Below are 24,929 nucleotides of genomic sequence, written 5' to 3'. Positions count from 1 at the left end.
AAACGATATCTTAAAATAACCCTTTCCAGAGGCTAGAATGATCCATGTGGTCGTGGATTAGAGTTGGAGACATCAGTATAAAATCATGTTTCACTTAATATAGATACAAATGGTTAATATATACAAACATTTATAGATATGTGTGTTTCCTTGCTCTGTTAGCTCAGAGGACCCAAAAGGAATGACACCCCAGTAGCGACAAGCACACTTAGCACTCACATCTTGGTTTCTAATACCTTTGTCCAATAAGATTAAAAGAACTAGGGCTTCTTGGGGAAATGGCTGATTCCAAGACTAGAGCAGGAAAGAGATAAGATGGGCCTCAGCATCTTGTCATGCTATAAAGTAAGAAAGTGATCCAACAAACAAACCTATAATAATGGGGGCATGTTAAAAGATACAGGAGCCAACTGAATAGCTTCCAGTGGCCAAAGCTGGAACAATTTCAGCAGCAAAGTAAATAATGTAGTATTGGATTGTAACCCAAAGTATAAAATAAATAAGTCCATACTGATATAAATAAGTGATGTGGGAGAACACACAAATCTCCCATGCAGAAGAACTCCAAATAAATTATGTATATTCTGCCATTAAAGAGGTATATCATACCTCCCAATCCTTAAGTGTGGCCTGCACACAGTGACTCCCTTCTAGGGAGGACAGTATGGAAAGGAGGAGAAAGAGTAACTTTACAGTAAAGAACTGACAAACACTCTCTCAAGCCAAGTAATTAAGGTTAATATCAACAATGATAAGTCATATTGATAGTAAGCACCCTAGATATGATGTGATGAAAATGGCACATTACCTCTGAGGTCCTCCTACCAAAAGCCCATAACCGCAGTCTAACCATGAGAAAAATATTAGACAAATCCCAGTTGAGAGACATTCGATAAAATACCTTACCAGTACTCCACAAAACTGTCAAGGTCATCATAAACAAGGAAAGTCTTAGAAACTGTCACAACTACAGGAACCTAAACAGACAAAAGAACTAAATGTAATGTGGTATCTTGGATGGGATCCTAGATAGGAAAAGGACATTAGGAGAATACAAAGGAAATCTGAATAAAGTGTGGACTTTAGTTAATAATGATGAATCAACATTGGTTCATTAATTATACAAATGTATCATAGTAATGTAAGATGTTAGTGATAGGCAAAACAATGTGGGGTACACAGGAACTCTCTGTACTATCTTTGCAATTATTCTGTAAATCTAAAGCTAAAAGTTCTAAAAATTATAAGTTTATTAAAAAATAAATAGCCCTTCACTCATAAGGCCCTGCATACCAAAAGCACACAAGGTAAGCTAGCTGTAAGACCACCTTTGAAACAAGTAGAGAATGGGAAATAATCAATTTAGACATTCTGAGGGAACATAACCAACAATCAAGTACACATTTTTCTTTAAAAATGTAGAATAAAATTTGACTCCTCTGAAAAACTAATGTACACATATGAAGTTCATAACTATTTCCAGAAGTGTACTCACCAACAGGTGGCTAAAAAATAAAGTCATCAAAAATTTCTGGAATTGGGGCTTCCCTGGTGGCTTAGTGGTTGACGGTCCGCCTGCCGATGCAGGGAACACGGGTTCGTTCCCCGGTCCAGGAAGATCCCACATGCCACGGAGTGGCTGGGCCCATGAGCCACGGCCGCTGGGCCTGTGTGTCCGGAGGCTGGTCTCCGCAACAGGAGAGGCCACAACAGTGAGAGGCCCGCGTATGGAAAAAAAAAAAAAAAAAAATTCTGGAATCCTTAATACCACAGGGGAAAAAATATCTTCAACTCATGAATATCTCACAAAAGCATGTCTTGGTAAACCATATTTTTAAAAAAAAGGAAAACAAAATAAAATAAAACCTAAGACTGCAGCAGTTTCTTAAAATCACAGCCTAAATCTGTAATGAATAATCTTTTGTATCCTAAACCCCTAACAATTTTGCTTCCATCTACTTCTATAACTATACTTTCTATTCTTTTTTTTTTTTTTTTTTTTTGCGGTACGCGGGCCTCTCACCATTGTGGGCCTCTCCCACTGCGGAGCACAGGCTCCGGACACACAGGCCCAGCAGCCATGGCTCACGGGCCCAGCCGCTCCGCAGCACGCGGGATCCCCCAGACCGGGGCACGAACCCGCGCCCCTTGCATCGGCAGGTGGACTCCCAACCACTGCGCCACCAGGGAAGCCCTATACTTTCTATTCTTTACCTATGCAAACTCTACTCCAAGAAAACTGGTTTGCATAAACAAAACAAAAAGACAACCTACAGACTGGGAGAAAATATTTGCAAACGATGTGACTGAAAAGGTATTAATCTCCAAAATATACAAACAGCTCATAGAGCTTAATATCAAAAAAACAACAACAACCCAATCAAAAAATGGGTAGAAGACCTAAATAGACATTTCTCCAAAGAAGACAAACAGATAGCCAACAGGAAGATGAAAAGATGCTCAATATCACCAATTATTAGAGAAATGCAAATCAAAACTACAATGTGGTATCACCTCACACCAGTCAAAATGGCCACCATTTAAAAAGTCTACAAATAATAAATGCTGGAGAGGGTATGGAGAAAAAGGAACCCTCCTACACTGTTGGTGCGAATGTAAATTGGTACAGCCATGATAGAGAACAGTATGGAGGTTTCTTAAAAAACTAAAAATAGAGTTACCATATGATCCTGCAATCCCACTCCTGAGCATACAACCAGAGAAAGCTCTAATTTGAAAAGATACATGCACCCCAATATTCATTGCAGCACTATTTACAATAGCCAAGACATGGAAGCAACCTAAGAGTCCATCAACAGATAAATGGGTAAAGAAGATGTGGTACATACATACAATGGAATACTACTCAGCTATAAAAAAGAACAAAATAATGCCATTTGCAGCAACATGGATGCGCCTAGAAATTATCATACTAAGTAAGTCAGGCAGAGAAAGAAAATATATGATATTACTTATATGTGGAAACTAAAAAAGTGATAGAAATGAACTTATTTACAAAACAGAAATAGATTCACAGACAGAAAACAAACTTATGGTAACCAAAAAGGATAGCTCTGTGGGGGAGATAAATTAGGAGTTTGGGATTAACATACACACACTACTATATATAAAGCAGATAAATGACAAGGACCTACTGCATAGCATAGGGAACTATACTGAATATCATACACACACACACACACACACACGCACGCACCTGAATCATTTTGATGTACATCTGAAACTAACACAACACTGCAAATTAACTATACTTCAATTAAAAAAAAAAAGAAAAGAAAACCTGTTTTCTCAATGCTCCCAACATGCCATACTTGGTTTGTGATACTTCGCTGTAGGTTTGTCTTCCTGACTACAGTGCCGTTACCTCTGTCATTTTCTAAATCCTACCGCTGCTTAAAGACCCAGCTAAAACCCTTCCTCCCTCATAAAGCCTCAGATGACCATAAAGGCGCAATAATCAACACTTCCTCAGAACTCCTGTACCATTAATGTGGTACTTAGCATATTCATTCATTTAAAAATAAAACAAAACAAACCTTAGTAGTGTGTACTTACTAAATGCCTATACCACAAGTAAGTATTAGGGAAATTAAAGGTAAGATATGGTCTCTGGCAACCATCACGCTGATACCAAAACCAGACCAAGATGTCACAAAGAAAGAAAACTACAGGCCAATATCACTGATGAACATAGATGCAAAAATCCTCAACCAAATACAAGCAAACAGAATCCAATAGCACATTAAAAGGATCATACACCACGATTAAGTGGAGTTTACCCCAGGAATGCAAGGATTCCTCAATATATGCAAATCAATCAATGTCATAAACCATATTAACAAATTGAAGGAGAAAAAACATATGACTATCTCAATAGATGCAGAAAGAGCTTTCGACAAAATTCAACACCGATTTATGATAAAAACCCTCCAGAAAGTAGGCATAGAGGGAACTTTCCACAACATAATAAAGGTCATATGTGACAAACCCACAACCAACATCGTTCTCAATGGTGAAAAACTGAAATCATTTCCTCTAAGATCAGGAAAAAGACAAGGTTGTCCACTCTCACCACCATTATGCAACATAGTTTTGGAAGTTTTAGCCATAGCATTTAGAGAAGAAACAGAAATCAAAAGAATCCAAATCGGAAAAGAAGAAGTACAGCTGTCACTGTTTGCAGATGACATGATACTATACATAGAGAATCCTAAAGATGCTACCAGAAAACTACTAGAACTAATCAATGCTTTTGGTAAAGTAGCAGGATACAAAATTAATGCACAGAAATATCTTGCATTCCTACACACTAATGATGAAAAATCCAAAAGAGAAATTAAGGAAACACTCCCACTTACCATTGCAATGAAAAAATAAAATATCTAGGAATAAACCTACCAAGGAGACAAAAGACCTGTAGGCAGAAAACTATAAGACACTGATGAAAGAAATTAAACATGATACAAACAGATGGAGAGCTATACCATGTTCTTGGATTGGAAGAATCAACATTGTGAAAATGACTATACTACCCAAAGCAATCTACAGATTCATTGCAATCCCTGTCAAACTACCAATGGCATTTTTCACAGTACTAGAACAAAAAATTCTACAATTTGTATGGAAACACAAAAGACCCCAAACTGCCAAAGCAATCTTGAGAAAGAAAAATGGAGCTGGAGGAATCAGGCTCCCAGACTTCAGACTATACTAAAAAGCTACAGTAATCAAGACAGTATGGTACTGGCACAAAACAGAAATATAGATCAATAGACCAGGATAGAAAGCCCAGAGATAAACCCATACACATATGGTCACCTTATATTTGATAAAGGAGGCAAGAATATATAATGGAGAAAAGACAGCCTCTTCAACAAGTGGTGCTAGGAAAACTGGACAGCTACATGTAAAAGAATGAAATTAGAACACTCCCTAACACCACACACAAAAATAAACTCAAAATGGATTAAAGACCGAAATGTAAGGCCAGACACTATCAAACTCTTAGAGGAAAACATAGGCAAAACACTCTATGGCATAAATCACAGCAAAATCATTTTTGACCCATCTCCTAGAGAAATGGAAATAAAAACAAAAGTAAACAAATGGGACCTAATGAAACTTCAAAGCTTTTGCACAGCAAAGGAAACCATAAAAAAGACAAAAAGACACCCCTCAGAATGGGAGAAAATATTTGCAAATGAAGCAACTGACAAAGGATTAATCTCCAAGATATACAAGCAGCTCATGCAGCTCAATATCAAAAAAACAAACAACCCAATCCAAAAATGGGCAGAAGACCTACACAGACATTTCTCCAAAAATGATATACAGATTGCCAACAAACACATGAAAGGATGCTCAACATCACTAATCATTAGAGAAATGCAACTCAAAACTGCAATGAGGTATCACCTCACACCAGTCAGAATGGCCATCATCAAAAAATCTACACATAATAAATGCTGGAGAGGGTGTGGAGAAAAGGGAACCCTCTTACACTGTTGGTGGGAATGTAAATTGGTACAGCCACTATGGAGAACAATATGGAGGTCCCTTAAAAAACTAAAAATAGAACTACCATATGACCCAGCAATCCCACTACTGGGAGTATATCCTGTGAAAACGATAATTCAAAAAGAGTCACGTACCACAATGTTCATTGCAGCTCTATTTACAATAGCCAGGACATGGAAGCAACCTAAGTGTCCATCGACAGATGAATGGATAAAGAAGATGTGGCACATATATACAATGGAATATTACTCAGCCATAAAAAGAAACGAAATTGAGTTATTTGTAGTGAGGTGGATGGACCTAGAGAGTCTGTCATACAGCGTGAAGTACAGAGTGAAGTAAGTCAGAAATATAAAAACAAATACCATATGCTAACACATATATATGGAATCTAAAGAAAAAAAAAGTTCTGAAGAACCTAGGGGCAGGACAGGAATAAAGACGCAGACGTAGAGAATGGACTTGAGGACACGGGGAGGGGGAAGGGTAAGCTGGGACGAAGTGAGAGAGTGTCATGGACATATATACACTACCAGCTGTAAAACAGATAGCTAGTGGGAAGCAGCCGCATAGCACAGGGAGATCAGCTCAGTGCGCTGTGACCACCTAGAGGGGTGGGATAGGGAGGGTGGGAGGGAGAGGCAAGAGGGAGGAGATATGGAGATATATGTATATGTATAGCTGATTCACTTTGTTATAAAGCAGAAACTAACACACCATTGTCAAGCTGTTATACTCCAATAAACATGTTAAGCACCTCTGCCTGCAAGGTGCTCTCAGAATGGCAGAGGAGACAAAAATATAAATAAACAACTACTGGACAAAATAGTAGTGCTACAGAGGTATATATAATGTGTTATGACAACACACAATATTGTAGCAATATGCTACAATATTTCTCTATTTATGTTTAAGTTCACCAATTAAATCAAAGTCCTCTTGAAAGGTAGAGTTCTTTATCTCTACTCAATGCTGTATACATGTTAGCCAAAAACAATTTGGATGTTGTTTCACTAAAACCTTAATTTCACCTCTATTTTCTTAAGAGAAGTGTGGGTAGAATCCCTGTTTACAGAAATTACTTACAATGATGAACTAATATACTTTTTTAAGCAAGTTACTGTAATATTAAGTAATATTATAATCACCAACTATTAGGTATTAAGAATTCACAAATTGTTTCCATTTCACTTAAGTGAAGTTCATTGTTTTCGATGAAAAACAAACTTGAAAGTAAAGAAAAAGGACGGGTTTGAGATACACTTTTGATGTTCCTGGGGAGGCACTAACCATCAGGGACAGGGCAAAAGAATAGAAGCCAATTTTAAAAGATTCTTCAGACGAATTCATCATGTCAAAGGAAAAATGCTTACAATAATATGTAAGGTAAAAAAATATATATTGAAAACTGTAAAGGACATGTATGCGTGTGACAAAGACATAGAAAAATACTGAGAGTAAATCCACTAAAATATTAATAATACTCATCTCTAAACTGTGGGATTAAGGATTTGTTTTTCTAGGTATTTATCTGTATTTTATATGTTGTTAATAATAAAAATACACTGTTATAATTTAAAAATCTACCTCTTTGAGAAGAGTGCTGGAGAGGAAAAAAGGTGATAAAGAGAGGATGACAGAGATGACCAACCAAAGACATTGAATAATCTTCAAAACTGATCATCAAATAACTCCTCTGAATAAGCGGTTTCTGAACTGAAATGCTTCACACACAATTCAGTACCTCATTTTCCCAGAAGCATTTTTACAAATTCAGTTGAGTAAATCAAAACTGGCAATATATGCTAAATGTTATATTTGCCATTAGATTTCAAAAAATAACTTAGTTTGCCTTTTTTTCATTTGTCTTATAAGAGTGAACTTTTTTTTTGGTATTTATTTTTGTTTAACATCTTTACTGGAGCATAATTGCTTGACAGTGGTGGGTTAGTTTCTGCTTTATAACAAAGTGAATCAGCTATACATATACATATACATATATCCCCATATCTCCTCCCTCTTGCGTCTCCCTCCCACCCTCCCTATCCCACCCCTCTAGGTGGTCACAAAGCACCGAGCTGATCTCCTTGTGCTATGGGGCTGCCTCCCACTAGCTATCTATTTTACATTTGGTAGTATATATAAGTCCATGCCACTCTCTCACTTCGTCCCAGCTTACCCTTCCCCCTCCCCGTGTCCTCAAGTCCATTCTCTATGTCTGTGTCTTTATTCCTGTCCTGCCCCTAGGTTCTTCAGAACCTTTTTTTTTAATATTCCATATATATGTGTTAGCATACGGTATTTGTTTTTCTCTTTCTGACTTACTTCAAGAGTGAACATTTTAAATGTACCTTGTTTGCACTTACAAGATGTTCTGTTTTTCTACAACTGTGCTTTTAAAAGCCTTGTTTGTAACACATGCCTTCAAAATTATATGTGTGTACACTAATACTCATCTTAATCCACAGTTGGTTATGGTAGCAACACCTTTGAAAAAATAGATGAATTCACAAATCATCATTCCTAGACCAGGGGCCTTCCACTGTCTCCCCTAAGGAGGTACATTTTACAAAGAATAACAGTATCAGCATATTTCCTACCTCATAAAATGTTTCCATGGCTGATAAGGAAAAAGAGATAATGGTAGAAATACAGAGTTTTTAACTCATCAGCACATAAACCAAGTTTGCATCAAAATTTCTCGTAATTTTCTCATATTCACTTGGACCATACATTGAAGCATCCTTTGAATCCAAGCTGCTATCAGATCAAGAGAACCAGAGATGCCATCTCTAAATAACGTTTACCCTTATTTCTTTCCACCTTAGGAAAATCTACTGGAACTTAAAACCTAGGTTTTCATAAGAAAGGAAGAAGTACACTGTTTTTTGGCATTTTAATAATTTTTATTGATGTTATTGAAATTTTATTAACATTAAGTATTTTTATTATTAATAATGATTTTTCTTAATTCTGTATTCTTGCCAACATAGGAAGTGGTATTTATGGTCCACTAAGGTTTTGTACTTTTGCTTTGTTTGTTTTGTTTTGTTTTTTAATTGGAGTATAGTTGCTTTACAATATTGTGTTAGTTTATACAAAGTGAATCAGCTATAGGTATACATATATCCCCTCTTTTTTTGGGTTTCCTTCTCATTTAGGTCACCACAGAGCACTGAGTAGAGTTCCCTGTGCTATGCAGTAGGTTCTCATTAGTTATCTATTTTATACATAGTATCAATAGTGTATCTATGTCAGTAAAGGGCAAAACTATATGTAGGACAACTGACTTATGCTTCCAGATAGGATGCAGTGGCTTTGCATAAACCAGCAGTCTCAGTAAGAACAACCAGAAAGCCAGATCGCTGAAGGTATTCGACGTCTGCTGAAGCAATGAGAACCGGAGGGGCTGAGAATTCAGAAAGGAGACAGCATCAGGGAGAGGTATCCCTGGGACATTTGCAAATTCTGGGCACAGGAAGGAGGCTGAGAAACCAGGCTTTGCACAGCACAAAGTTGCTGTTGGACTCAGAAAAAACCATCAGAACAGAGTCTTGAGAGACCTCAAAAAACATGCAGCCAGTTCCCCTCAAGACATCTGATAAATTCTGGGGCAGCCCAAGGGCAAGAAGCTAAAAATTAAGCAACCACTTCTGAAAAGCAGAGCAGAGTTACCAGCAGGCTTAACAAGACAAAATTTAGAATATGAGATCTCTCAGGGCAAAGATCCATGCTGTGCAGGTGTTCAAATAATTTGATAAATAACATGGTGTCTATTTTAAAATATTTTATTGGCCAAAGCACTTAAAAGGGTCTAAGAACAGTGGCCACTCCAGACTCTTGGTTTAAAACCCTGAAGAGCTCTACTTCAGGAACAGTAGTAAAGCAGAGGTGGACCCACCCTCACCAAAGCCATAAACCAGCCTCAACCCAGCAGAGTCCCTGTCTGGATTAAGGTCATCGGTCAACATGCATCTGCCTATGAGAGGGGACAATGAACTTTCTCTCTAGAAGAAAAGAGCACCACCTGGAGCCTCTACTGTTTTTGAACTGGAATGGCTGACATCCACTCAAAACAACTAGAAACACCAAATACAGAAGCATATCACTGATAAAGAAAAAAAGCAGGCAAAACAAATAGACCCAAGAATATTCCAGATATTGGAATTGGTTCATAAGGACTTGAAAATAAATACAATTAGTATGTACAAGAAAATGGAGAAAACTATAGATGAAAAGATAAATTCACTAAAGAACTTATAGAAAAGAACCAAATGGAATTGTAGAATTGAAGGATCTATTACCTAAAATTAAGAGCTCATTAGATGGGTTTAATAGCAAATTAGACACAGCAGAAAAAATAAACTGGAAGGTAAGTTTGGTGTTACATAGTTGTGCTATTTATTCCCTTATTGCCTCTCATCTCCCAAATCTACTCTTCTTTGTCCCGCTTATGAAACTGGAACTGGGCCCTGTAAACATGTTTCCTCTGTCAACTGGTGCAATGTTTAGCTTGTCAACAGAAAGTGATGGAGGGACGGTGCAACGCATGACAGAAAGGGAGCTTCTTACCCTGGCTCTAGTGCACTTTTCAGAGCTGCACCTATGGTGCAGCTGCTAGAGGCACACAGGACACCCAGCAGTGCTCACCCTCCAGCCCGTTTAACTGGCACCTAACCCATTTCTACTTGCCAGCCTTGGCCTCCCAGCACCCCCACGTAAGGGTCTCCATCATCCAGGGGGCTGTAGCCACACCCTCTCCAACAAGGAGGTCAGAGTCTCAGCCTTGGGGGGCTGCAGGGAGCCATGAGAAAAGCGTCTTCCCAGTTTGTTCCTTTTGGGGTATTCTTCCTCTACCCTCCTCAAATTACTGATACGGTTTCTGTCTCTTGACTGAATGCTGACTGACAAAATGGTCAAGTTGTATTTTAAGTGTACCCTGTTTGTACTTTCAAGATGTTCTGTTTTTCTACGACTGTATTTTTAAAGACTTATTTATAACACATACCATCAAAATTATGTGTATGCATATGTGCGTATATTAACAGTCCTCTCCTTAACCCTCTACACAACGCGAGCCAGTGAGCCCACCCTTCAGTATACACCCATCAGAAATGCACACATATGTCCACTGAGACATACAGAATATTCATAATAGCACTATTCACAACAGCAAAGAACTGTAAATAATCCAAACGTTGATCAACACTAGAATGGATAGATGCACCGTGGTACGCTCACACAGTGAAACACTATAAGCAATGAGCATGCAACAACAACAACTACTACACGGGTAAAGCTCCCAAATAAATGTTGAGTGAAAGACGTCAGGCACACAAGTACACGCTGTTTGATTCCATTTGCAGGAAGATGAAAAAGAGGCAAATTAATAATGGTGAGAAAGTCAGCACAGTGTTTACTCTTGGGCAAGGTGGTCACAGTGATGGGAGAGGGCATGAGTGGGGCTTCTGGAAGCTGGGTATGTTCTGTTTCTTTATCTGGGTGCCGATTACATAATGTCTTTACTTTCTGGAAATTTGCCATGCTAGGTAGTTACGATTTGTACATTCTTCTGTAGGCATGTTATTCTTCAATAAGTTACATAAAATGTGTATTAGTTATAAACAACCAAATAATATGTTTCTAAGTCCTTGACACTTACTATCCATGGATCTGATAAACTGCTCCTCCTACATGTCCCCCCAGCACCCTGTGCACATATCTCTATTTCCTGCTCATATCACCCGAGGCTGCAATTCTGTTCACTTATTTGTCTTGAGCATTATGTCCAGCTGGAGGGTGAAGGATGAGTCTTTTACAGGCCTCAATTGAGGCATTAAACAGATATTTGAAAAATGCAGAGCGTTCTATCTTATAATATGTTAATGGCAATGGACATGTCGAGGAGCAGGGGCACCACACATCTGGATGGCATATTTGAATAGTGGGCCATGCAGTCTATCTCAGCTTAGTGCGTTCTTCACATATATTTCAAATATCTTTTATGTACACAGGATATGGACACTTATTTTCCATGGACACATTCAAAAGATGTCTTTCTTCAGGTAGCACAGAGACGAGCAGGGAAGGAAAAGCAACAAGGTGTGAGCACACTACTCTTTCTACGCTTACATTCCATGAGCAGAACAGAGTCAGTGAAATAATTACACAACCAGTGGGTAGTACCTGCAGTAGCGTTAGGTTCCCTACCCTGAAGATGCTTGTCGCAAACACAAAATCGTTGTCACCTTCTTCAAACCAGGAAGTCAGATATCAGTGGTTTCTAACCATGCTATAATTGCAACATGTTCTTCTCATTTAAATATATGATCCACCCTTCCTCCTTTATGCAATTTTATTTTAAATTAAAGTGAATTATCACTATTACTTTGGGGGGAAAGAATTTCACAATACCCTCTAAGTCAGCTGAACACAACACACGGTGTTGCAAAAGCGAGGCTGAAAAAATCACAGCTTCAGAGTTTCTGTTAACTGATTTTTATCCTACAAATTTCTCAAAAATTGAATCTCTTTCTTCTAGTTTGAAATTTTTATTTAAAACATTTTCTAGTCTTGGAAACCAACAAGTCCCTTAAGGATGCAGAACCTTAAAGGCAAACTGTTCATCTAACAGATACACACTGCACACCTCTATGCACCAGGTACCCTTCTAGACACTAGGATACAGCAATGAAGAAAACAAATTCCATTCTCTCAAGAAGCTTCCAATCCAGTGAATAAACAAAGGTGATCATGTATCCCAGTTTGCCTGGGACTGTCCCGTCTTAGCAGTGAACATACTAAATCCCAGAAAATCCCTCACTCTGGGACAAACAGGGCAGTTGGTCACCTTAGCAGAAACAGATACCTAATAAATAAGCAGCCCCAAATTTATCAAATGTGCAGTGAAGAAAATAAAGCAGGATAATGATGAGAAAGTAATGGGGAGAGCGTTACTACTATTTTGTATAAGGATGTCAGGGCAGGGCTCTCATATAATGACGTTTGAAGATAGAAGGAGAGCAAGCCATTCAGATAACTGGAAGAAGAAAGTTCCAGGCAGAAGGGAATGAAACTGGTAAATAGCAAATAAAAAGTTTCTAAGGAGGTCCTCAGACTTTTGGAGGAATAGCAAGGAGGCCTGCGTGGCTGGAAAAGAGTGAGAACGGAATAGAATGGAAGGAGAAGCAATTATAACCGCTAGAGCAGACCCATCACTTACAGTTCAGCACACATTCCAACTTCTTTCTGATAATTTTAATCCTGCAGTTCCAACCCATGATAATTTTCCCTTTTTCATTTTAATGGAGCCTCTGTCTTAATTTAGTGATCATCCTCTCTTCTCATATTATATAATATATGTGAAAACGCTATGTAATTATCCCACAGCACTTCTTGGTATCAAGTATTCCAGCACTGAAGTATATACCACCTATGGCCATTTGTTTTCATGTATCTATGTCTCCCTAAAATTTAGCCTCCTTGAGGTCAAATTCCATATAACACAGTGTTGGACACACAGTGTGTAATCAATAAATACCCACAGATAGGATTTTCCTCAATTTGTCTTTTGTTGATTTTTATGCTTTTTCATTAGTAAAGGAGGGCATCAATAAGTCAACCTCTTAGTTATAATATGACAGATGAAACCGTATGGCAAACACATAAGACAGAACAGAGTGACAGCAAAGCCACTGACAAATTAACTTATATGGCAGGGACAGCTCTTTAATCAGCATATGCTTCGGACTTGAGGCTCAAAGCAAAACTACTCAAAGCAAAACTACTCAAAGCAAAAAGCTCTGCAAATAACCTCTCCAACCAAGAATCAACTCTTCTTAAGTGTCCCTGAAAACTACTTCTAAGCACAGATTAACTGGATGATTAGCACGTTACTGTTGTATTAAAAACTTTCCACCACCAGCCCCAAACCAAATTAACATATCCCTCTGCCATGTACTATGTTGTATTCACATGATTTTCTCATATTGTCTATTAAATAAAGTTGTGTGCTAACCCTGCTAACCAGAGAACACACCTAGAGTATAGTTCAGGCTTTTTTTTTTTAATTGAAGTACAGTGATTTACAAGTTGTGTTAATTTCTGCTGTATAGTGAAGTGACTCAGTTATACATATATAATAAATTCTTTTCAATATTCTTTTTCATTATGATTTATCACAGGATATTGAGTACAGTTCCTTCTGTTATACAGTAGGATGTTGTTTTTCCATCCTATATATAATAGTTTGCATCTGCTAATCCTAAACTCCTAATTCTTCCCTCCCCCCCATACCCTCCTTGGCAACCACAAGTCTGTTCTCTATTCTATGAGTCTGTTTCTGTTTCATTGATACAGAAACAGTTCATTTGTGTTCTGTTCATTTGTGTCATAGTTTAGATTCCACATATACGTGATATCATATTGTATTTGTCTTTCTCTTTCTAACTTACTTTACTTAGTATGATAATCTCTAGGTCCATACATGTTGCTGCAAATGGCATTATTTCATTCTTTTTAATGCCTGAGTAATATTCCTATATATATATTCCACATCTTCTTTATCCATTCATCTGTTGACTGATATTTAGGTTGTTTCCATGTCTTGGTTATTGTAAATAGTGCTGCTATGAACATAGAGGTACATGCATCTTTTCAAATTCTAGTTTAGTCTGGATATATGCCCAGGAATGGGATAGCTGGTTCATATGGCCGTAGAGTTCAGGGTTTATCTCCATTGCTTGGGCCTTAGGTCCTAACTTTCAATTAATATTACCTTACATGGTTTGGTGAATAAATTATTAGCATATATAATGTAGAGCAAGGAGGCAAATTTTTAAGAAATCTACTACAATTTATGAATGTTGATCTTAAAAGAAGCTCCCAGACATACTGTAAGCTAATTGCAATGCTGCTTCCATTTCTATCTTATGAAATGCTTTAAGTTGAGTTTAAGAGATCAAAGGAAAAGCAATATCCGTATTTTATGACCACATCTCAATATAAAAATATGTAATCACCCAGCTTGCACAACAAACTGATTTACATCAAAAAAGTAGAAAAAGATGAAGAACGTAAGTCTGTAAAGAGATTTCTGCTCAATAGAAAGAAAAACTTTATGTTTAAAGTTAGAGCTGTAAGGTTGCTGGATACAAGATCAATATACAAAAATCAATTGTTCCTGTATAGTATCAATGTGAAAATGAAATTAAAAACAAGTTTATTTACAAAAAGAATAAAGTTCTTAGGAATAAATTTAACAAAACAAGTGTAAAATCTGTACTCTGAAAAGTACAAAAATTATTAAAAGATATTAACAAAAGACTTAAAAATGTTAAGGCATTTCATGTTCCTGGATTAGAAGACAATGTTGTTAAAATGGAAATAATCTCTAGCTGGATATACAGATTAAATGCAATCTCTTCCAAAATCCCAGTTGGATTCCTTGCAGAAATTGACAAGCTTATCCTAAAATTAATATGGAGGGCTTCCCTGGTGGCGCAGTGGTTGAGAGTCCACCTGCCGATGCAGGGGACACGGGTTCATGCCCCGGTCCGGGAGGATCCCACATGCCGCGGAGTGGCTGGGCCATGAGACATGGCCGCTGAGCCTGCACGTCCGGAGCCTGTGATCCGCAACGGGAGAGGCCACAACAGTGAGAGGCCCGCATACCGCAAAAAAAAAAAAAAAAAAAAAAAATTCATATGGAAATGAGAGCAACCCACTAGGCAAAGCAATCTTGGAAAAGAAGAACAAAATTCAAAAACTCATACTTCCCAATTTCAAAACTTATTACAAAGTCACAGAAAGCAAGACAGTGTGGTACGGGTATACAAATTGGGAGTTCAGAAACAAACCCACACACTTATAATCAATTGAGTTTCAGAATGCCAAGAATGCCAAAACAATTCAATAAGGAAAAAATAGTCTTTCCAATAAACTGTGCTTGGGGCATCTGGATCTCCACTTGTAAAATAATATAGCAAGGCCCCTACCTCACATAAGAGCAAAAATTATTAAACTTGGACTAGGCAATGGTTTCCTAGATATGAAACCAGAAGCACAAACAACAAAAGAAAAAAGACAAGTTGGACTTCCCAAAAATTAAAAATTTTTGCCCTTCAAACAGTACTATCTAGAAAGTGGAAACATAATCCATCGAATGGGAGAAAGTTTTGTAAGTCATATATCTTGATAAAGAACTTGTACCCAGAATATATAAAGAACACTTATACCTCAACAATAAAAAGACAAATAACCCAATTTAAAAATGGGCAAAGGATTTGAATAGACATTTCTACAAAGAAGATAAATAAATGGCCAATTAACACAGAAAAAGATACAAAACATCAAAAAACCACAATGAGATAACCACTTTACACCCACTAGGATGGGTCTAATCATAAAGATAGATAACAATAAGTGTTAGTGAGAATGTGAAGAAACTGGAACACTTATACACCACTGATGGGGATGTAAAATGGTACAGACACTTTGGAAAATAGTCAGGGAGTTCCTCAAAAAGTTAAACATAGTGTTACCATTTGACCCTGTAATTCCACTCCTATATATCCAAAAGGACTAAAAATATGTCCACACAACAGCAGTATTTATAATAGCCAAAATGTGTAAACAACCCAAATGTTCATCAACTGACAAAAGTACAAATAAAATGTGGTACATGTATACAATAGAATATTACTTGGCAATAAAAAATGATGTAGTGATACATGTTACATTGAAAACAGCATGCTAAGTGAAAGAAGTCAGTCACAAGCACCATATATTATATGATTCCATTTACATGAAATATCCAGAATAGGCAAATCCACAGACAGAAATATACATTAGTTATTGTTGACAGTGAACACAGGTGGGGGTGGGGAGGATAGGGAAGTGACTGCTAATAGGTTTGGAATTTCTTTTAGGGGTGATGACAATGTTCTAAATTTGACTGTGGTGATAGTTGCACAACTAAAAACCACTGAAATTAATCAAGACAGTATGGTACTGGCACAAAAACAGAAATACAGATCAATGGAACAGGATAGAAAGCCCAGAGATAAACCCATACACATATGGTCACCTTATATTCGATAAAGGAGGCAAGAATATACAATGGAGAAAAGACAGCCTCATCAACAAGTGGTGCTAGGAAAACTGGACAGCTACATGTAAAAGAATGAAATTAGAACACTTCCTAACACCATACACAAAAATAAACTCAAAATGGATTAAAGACCAAAATGTAACGCCAGACACTATTAAACTCTTAGAGGAAAACACAGGCAGAACATTCTATGACATAAATCACAGCAAGATCCTTTTTGACCCATCTCCTAGAGAAATGGAAATAAAAACAAAAATAAACAAATGGGACCTAATGAAACTTAAAAGCTTTTGCACAGCAAAGGAAACTATAAACAAGATGAAAAGACACCCCTCAGAATGGGAGAAAATATTTGCAAACGAAGCAACTGACAAAGGATTAATCTCCAAGATATACAAGCAGCTCATGCAGCTCAATATCAGAAAAACAAATAACCCAATCTAAAAATGGGCAGAAGACCTAAATAGACATTTCTCAAAAAAAGATATACAGATTGCCAACAAACACATGAAAAGATGCTTAACATCACTAATCATTAGAGAAATGCAAATCAAAACTATAACGAGGTATCACCTCACACCAGTCAGAATGGCCATCATCAAAAAATCTACAAACAATAAATGCTGGAGAGGGTGTGGAGAAAAGGGAACCCTCTTGCACTGTTAGTGGGAATGAATATTGATACAGGCACTATGGAGTGTTCTCCATATGGAGGTCCCTTAAAAAAAACTAAAAATAGAACTACCATATGACCCAGCAATCCCTACTGGGCGTATACCCTGAGAAAACCATAATTCAAAAAGAGTCATGTACCACAATGTCCATTGCAGCTCTATTTACAATAGCCAGGACATGGAAGCAACCTAAGTGTTCATCAACAGATGAATGGATAAAGAAGATGTGGCACATATATACAGTGCAATATCACTCAGCCATAAAAAGAAATGAACTTGAGTTATTTGTAGTGAGGTGGATGGACCTAGAGTCTGTCATACAGAGTGAAGTAAGTCAGAAAGAGAAAAACAAATACCATATGCTAACACATATATATGGAATCTTAAAAAAAATAAAATGGTTCTGAAGAACCTAGGAGCAGGACAGGAATAAAGACGCAGATGTAGAGAATGGACTTGAGGACCCAGGGAGTGGAAAGCGTAAGCTGGGACGAAGTGAGAGAGTGGCATGGACATATATATACACTACCAAATGTAAAACAGATAGCTAGTGGGGAGCAGCGCATAGCACAGGGAGATCAGCTCGGTGTTTTGTGTCCAACTAGAGGGGTGGGATAGGGAGGGTGGGAGGGAGATGCAAGAGGGAGGAGATGGGGGATATATGTATGTGTATAGCTGATTCACTTTGTTATAAAGCAGAAACTAACACACCATTGTAAAGCAATTATACTCCAATAAAGATGTTAAAAAAAAAGCCACTGAATTATACACTTTAAATAGGTGAATTGTATGGCATATAAATTATGTCTCAATAAAGAAGTTATTTTAAAAACATCAGAGCTATTCCCAAAATGGAAAATGATACCTCACTGGAAATAATGTCAAGCAAAGGCAAATGGCCTTCTATTGGAGATATTACTATAAGAGATGGATTCAATTAGTGGTTCCCAATAGCAGTTCACAGACTAACACATAAAAATCACCCAGGGAACTTAATGACTCTGTGGCTCCCTAAAGCATCTATCTAATTCAGTATGTCCAGTGAGGTTCAAAAATTTGTATTTTTAACAGGCTTCCTAAATTATTCTAGCATATAGCCAGAAGTGGGACCAACTATACCATTAAGATCCTAACAATAATTTTATGATTCCCTGATATCTATGAGATACCTATCTCTAGATCTGGTATCTATCTAGTACTTTCCATTCAGCTGAGAATCTCAAAGTCCATAATGAAATTCACCTTCCTGAATGAAGAGTCTGTGTTTAGAAAAAAGTGGCTTCATCAGATGGATTAGGGCACCTCATATATTTTTATTAACCTTATGTGTATCCTTTAAGCTACTTCAAACCGTTTTTTGCAAAGATACAGGGCACCCTCCAGAGCTGTGTAGACCTCACCCAGCTAGTGCAGGGTGTATCCTGGTTGCTTATCTAGACTTGTCCAGCTGACTGGTCCATGAAGAAGCACTGGGTAACCTGCCTGAGGCCTTAGATAAACTATAGCTAAAGAGAGGTGTTCCCCTAGATTTGTAATCTTTCTTTTAGATATAGTGCTTTATTTTTTTGGCTGTTCTTTTCAGCTAATTTCTCAAAAACATTTATGATAACTTCACTCAAAACTAAACATCAGGGGACTTCCCTGGTGGGGCAGTGGTTAAGACTCCACGCTCCCAATGCAGGGGGCCCAGGTTCAATCCCCGGTCAGGGAACTAGATCCCACATGCATGTCGCAACGAAGAGTTCACACGCCACAGCTAGGGAGCCTGTGTGCCGCAACTAAGGGGTTGGTGAGCCACAACTAAGAAGCCCACGAGCCACAACCGGGGAGCCCACCTGCGGCAACTAAGACCCGGAGCAATCAAATAAATAAATAAATAAAATATACACCATTAAATAAATAAATAAATAATAAAAAGGTTACACTTCTTAAAAAAAGAAAAAAAAAACTAAACATCAGAAGAGTGAAGTTATAATATCAACTCCAACACAACAATATGGTCGATTTCCCAGATGAATGGATAAAGAAGATGTGACACATAAATACAATGGAATATAACTCCACCATAAAAAGAAACGAAATTGAGTTATTTGTAATGAGGTGGATGGACCTAGAGACTGTCATACAGAGTGAAGTAAGTCAGAAAGAGAAAAACAAATACCATATGCTAACACATATATATGGAATCTTAAAAAAGAAATGGTTCTGAAGAGCCTAGGAGCAGGACAGGTATAAAGACGCAGACATAGAGAATGGACTTGAGGACACAGGGAGGGGGAAGGGTAAGCTGGGATGAACTGAGAGAGTGGCATGGACGTATACACACTACCAAATGTAAAATAGATAGCTAGTGGGAAGCAGCCCCATAGCACAGGGAGATCAGCTCGGTGCTTTGTGTCCACCTAGAGGGGTGGTATAGGGAGGGTGGGAGGGAGACACAAGAGGGAGGAGATATGGGGATATATGTATACATATAGCTGATTCACTTTGTCATACAGCAGAAACTAACACACCATTGTAAAGCAATTATACTCCAATAGAGATGTTTAAAAAATAAATAAATCTAGGTCGATTTCCTGAATATTAAAACAGAAAAGTGGAGTAAGATAAAACTTAAGGTCCTTTCTAACTTTTAAAGTCTATACTCTCACCAAAATAAATAGATAGATAGATAGATAGACAGATAAAAGATAATGTCTATACTCACAATCCTTGCCAATATTGAAGATGTGCTTTGTAAATTTTACAGGCAATTCGTAAGAGAAATTGTAAACATATATTTCCTATCCTTTCCATCATAGTGTTTCCTCTTGCATCATCCTAGCTCAAAGCCCCTTCCCCCGCACAGATTTTTACAACAGTCCTCAATCTCTCTTAATCCATTGTACTGACCACACTGCTGTTAGATAATTCTCCAAGTATCATTTCCTTCAGTGGCTCTTAACCTAGCATTCAATGCATTCCACAGTCTTATCCCAAGTTATCTTTCTAACCTTTTCTAGCCCTTCCTTATATTAACTTACCCTTCAGCAAACCTGTCAAGTACCTTCTTCTACAATATATTATACATATCATTTGTTTATGTCATTCCCCTTACTTGAAATACTCTCTGCCACACTCCCCACTTTTGTTCCATTCTTCAAGTATTATTATAAGTTTCACCTCCGCAACAAAGCCTTTTCTGACAAGCTTCTTTAAACTTCTGGAGCTCTTAGCCTGTAATATATCTTTGGCATTTAGCATATGCTACCTTCCACTGGGCAGATTTAATACAGGACAGATCTGTAGGGGCACGTCCGCCTTATTTTCTCCAGGTAAGGCCTTCAGCTTCAATATGGGGTGAATTTGTAACACAAAGCATCTAAAGGGACCATACTTAAACTACAATTTTTTAAAAAAATCAACTAAAGTAACAGTTTATGTGTAATTATTAGATTTTGCAACAAACCCATCCTACTCTTGCCAACTGTATTTTTACAGCTGTTTTCCAAAATTTAAGATAATTCTTTAGGTTTGGGTTAGTACTTCCTGTTTAATACTTCCCTTTTAAAAAAGGGAGGGGGGACAAGATTTCAAAGCAAGTCCTCAAACTTTTTTTTTTTGTGGTACGCGGGCCTCTCACTGTTGTGGCCTCTCCCGTTGCGGGTCACAGGCTCCGGACGCGCAGGCTCAGCGGCCATGGCTCACGGGCCTAGCCGCCCCGCGGCATGTGGGATCTTCCCGGACCGGGGCACGAGCTCGTGTCCCCTGCATTGGCAAGCGGACTCTCAACCACTGCGCCACCAGGGAAGCCCCCTCAAACTTTTAATTACAAAACTTCAATGAGACAAAAAAAAATTTCCAAAAAACAAAACTAAGAACAAAGTTTTTGAACAATAATAGAACCTCTCTTATGGTATAGGCATCATAGCAAAATCAAACTTGAGAAGGGAAAAAGAGAGACATTTTGTCTGGTCAGACCTTTTAAACAAAATGGTACATGCTTTTCCCCACTAGCCATGAAAAAAACACTTTTTATACAAACCACATGTGATCTGACAAGTACTACCATCCTTTTCTCTGCTTTAAATCCAGAAACATTTTACTTCAACTACAAAGTTTCTGGTCTTGCTTAATAAAGAACACTTAATCTGGTCTTTACCCTTCTGATAATAATACTGAGAAAATGCAGATGTAAGTCCAAATTTGCCACTTTCACTTCTATACAAAAAAAGGCCTCCTGAAGAGCCAAGAAACAAGCCTGAAGAGCCTAACAAGCCCCGTGATGAAGTGTTAGTAAACATTAGAAAATTGATCGCAGGCATGAAATATTAAGTTAAAACAAAGAAAATGTTTTCAACATGTCTCCTTCAGCTGAAGTAAATGTATTTTAACCAATATGCTAGAGGTTTTCATTAATTCAAAATAGTCTGAAAATAAAACTGCAGTGAAAAAAAATCTCTTAACTATTTTGGCACATAACGAGTTACACTTATTTCACAGGACAGAGAAAAAAGGGGTGGAAAAAAATCCATGTGTTCAGCAAATGTATCTGTTAAAGAATTGTCAAAAGCTAACTTGATTCTCCTTTCAGCAAACAGAGATCATCCAAACAGGCCTGCAGTACTCACATGTAGAGCAGAGGGGTCTGGCAGGAACTCAGCATCTTCTCCAAAGATAAAGTCGGGAGGCAGCTCTGGGTACTGGGCATTGAAAATGATATCCCCTGAAATAAAAGAAAATGTCAGGCTCTTCTTATTTCCTTGCAAATGTATGAACGATCTGGGGAGTGCATCAGAAAAACTTCTAAAAGAAGTTTATATTAGTTTAACAAAAATACTGAAAAGCACTTTCAGAAACAAAAGAACTGATATCTTCTTTTAAATTAACATTCACAGCATGCAATCAGAAAGTGTTACCTCCTAATACACTATAAATACCCATGTAGAAAAGTAGAAGCAACGACATCCAGAGTACATGCAGATTTTATTAATAGGAAACGTTACTGTCCAGTCACTGCCCGCTAACTAATAAGCCTTTATCAAGGACTGATTTTCTAAAGATAAAGTCCTTGCCTTGAAGAAATTAAACACACAAACCTTTGGTATAATGGAAAGAACATTTGGCTTGGAGTCCAAAAAGTCAGATTTAAAAACCACAGGATCTCCTAATTATTTATTAGTTCAAGTCATCTTGGGCAAGTTTTAACTTCTTTGGAGTTCAGTTTCCTCATCAGTAAAAAGAGGATATAATAGTTCTGACATCACGGATTTGTTGTGAGGGTAAAAAGAGATAGCATGTCTAGCTAGGTGTCTGGCATACGGTAAGCACTCAACAAGTCATACAGGAGTACTACTATTGTTAGTAATAGTGTTATTACTATCGAAAGTATTACACTGAAGCATAAGATAAATTACAAAAGCTCCTTGACAAATTTGTACTATAAGTTCTTCTACCTCTCTGTTCCTCTCCTTTCTCCTTCTTTAGCTTCCTTTTCTTCCCCTCTGCTCACCCCAAGAATCAGCCCTCATCATTCCACTTACACCAACGAGCAGATTAGTATACCCACAATCTAACACACACACTGGGTTGTAGTGTATAAGAGTGTGTATACTTGTATACATGCACACAACCTCTGTACCCATACACACACATAGTGTTGGATCAGTCCAGTCATTTTTACTGCTCAAACAATAATATCTTCATAGTGACATCTAAACTCAAACATTCAGAATTCAGTTTTCATTTGAGCCTTTCTAACCCTGTGTACTGTGTATTTCAACTTCAATCTCAACAAGTCTAAAAACATGCTCGTGACTATCCCTTTTCTCACTCCTTTCTTCCCCTAACTGACTTCCCCATTTCTAGGGATGGCACTGCTACTCCTTAATCACCCATGCTGAAACTTTAATGTCTTCTTTGAACTGACCCACACCCTTTATACTCTTAGAAAACAAGTCATCTCAATTTTTTCCCCAAAATGTTTCTCATATGCATATTTCCTACTGCTAACAGCTCAACCCAGGCCCAGATGGCTTAGTCCATACAGTTATGCATCCAAAGAACAAAAATTTGAACTCTCCTCTAGGCACTATGCTGGGCATGAAAGATCAAACAAAAAACTCTGTTTTTAAGGACTCAACAGACTAGAAGAATTATTACCATACCCTCTTAAATGGTCTCCCAATACATCCAGCCCATACTACATACTATCATAAAGTAAATTTTAAAGTACTGCTTTGCCCCAAAACACCCTAGCTCAAAAACTTTCAATGGTTCTCTAATGTCAAATGGAGTAACAGCAAACTTCTCAAACTGGCATTTAAGGCCTCCAAAATACAATGTTCCTTATTTATCCACCCTTCTCCCTATCTACAAGCCGATACCAATATTCTATTCCCATCAACATGATCCACTCGCTAACCTCCAAACTATGACACCTAGTTGAAATGCTCTTTCCCCTTTCTCAGTTCTTACTCATCCTTTATGAGCCCTCTTAATTACCTTCTCTTGCATGAAGCCTTCCCTAATAAATCCAGTACACAATGATCATTGTTACTTCTGAAATTCAACAGTACTGATTGGTTATGCCATTCAGTGAGTATTTAACTGTAGACTTATATTGGTTTTGTAGCTCCATTAATTTTAAAAATCCATAATAAACACATGGTACATGTGAGGCACTATGATACATGCTATGTCAATACAAAGACGGTTATCCTCAAGGAGCTTACATTTAGTGAGGGGGACAGAACATATACACTGCAGCACAAATACACAGCAGTACAAAGTAAGTACATATACTTGATCTTCCTAAATATATTGTAAGCATTCAGAGAATAAATATGCTCTTATTCTTATTTCATGTCTTCTCCAACAGGGCAAAGTACAATAGATACAGAATATATTCAAGAAATGCTCAATATATGAAAGAAGTTCTGTTCTCTGAATTGGTAAAGAATAGGGCTTCCCTGCTGGTGCAGTGGTTAAGAATCTGCTTGCCAATGCAGGGGACACGGGTTCAAGCCCTGGTCCAGGAAGATCCCACATGCTGCAGAGCAACTAAGCCCGTACGCCATAACTACTGAGCCTGCATTCCAGAGCCCGCGAGCCACAACTACTGAGCCTGTGTGCCACAACTACTGAAGCCCATGAGCCTACAGCCCATGCTCCATAACAAGAGAAGCCACCGCAATGAGAAGCCCGCGCACCGCAATGAAGAGTAGCCCCTGTTCACCACAAATAGAGAAAACCCGCGCGCAGCAACAAACCCCCAACGCAGCCAAAAATAAATAAATAAATTTATTTTAAAAAAAAAGAATAAAGTATGGAAGAGTTACTTCCACCACTTTCTGTAGGGAATAAATCTAAACAAGAAAATATACTCTTCAGAAGTTGGGTATGGAATTAAATGATCAAAAGTAGTACAATCACTACCTCTCCTTCACCCTACCACAATCATTACCCCTGGTTTTTAACTATATCTATTACAAATTATAAACCTCCTTCAAGTGTTCTAACTATAAAGCATTACCCCAAGCCAAGACTAAGAGGCAAAGGCAATATAAATGTACTGATTACTCATTCTTACTCAACTATACCCATAGGTTAATAGAACAGAGGCATTA

General features: G+C 37.8%; 1 protein-coding gene across 2 annotated transcripts in view; it reads right to left on the bottom strand.

Annotated features, from left to right (window-relative positions):
• Positions 1-24,929, bottom strand: part of BABAM2 (BRISC and BRCA1 A complex member 2) — a 434,760-nt gene that overhangs the window by 327,128 nt on the left and 82,703 nt on the right. For both annotated transcript variants that reach the window (XM_082671824.1, XM_082671825.1), the window contains one exon: positions 21,933-22,027. In XM_082671824.1, coding sequence (XP_082527950.1) covers positions 21,933-22,027 — 95 coding nt within the window. The remainder of the gene's footprint in view (positions 1-21,932; positions 22,028-24,929) is intronic.

The sequence above is a fragment of the Grampus griseus genome (genome assembly GCF_964374135.1).
Source record: "Grampus griseus genome assembly, chromosome: 15".
Classification (NCBI taxonomy): domain Eukaryota; kingdom Metazoa; phylum Chordata; class Mammalia; order Artiodactyla; family Delphinidae; genus Grampus; species Grampus griseus.
Note: the sequence above shows the minus strand (reverse complement) of the source record. Positions and strands in the feature narration are given on the sequence as shown.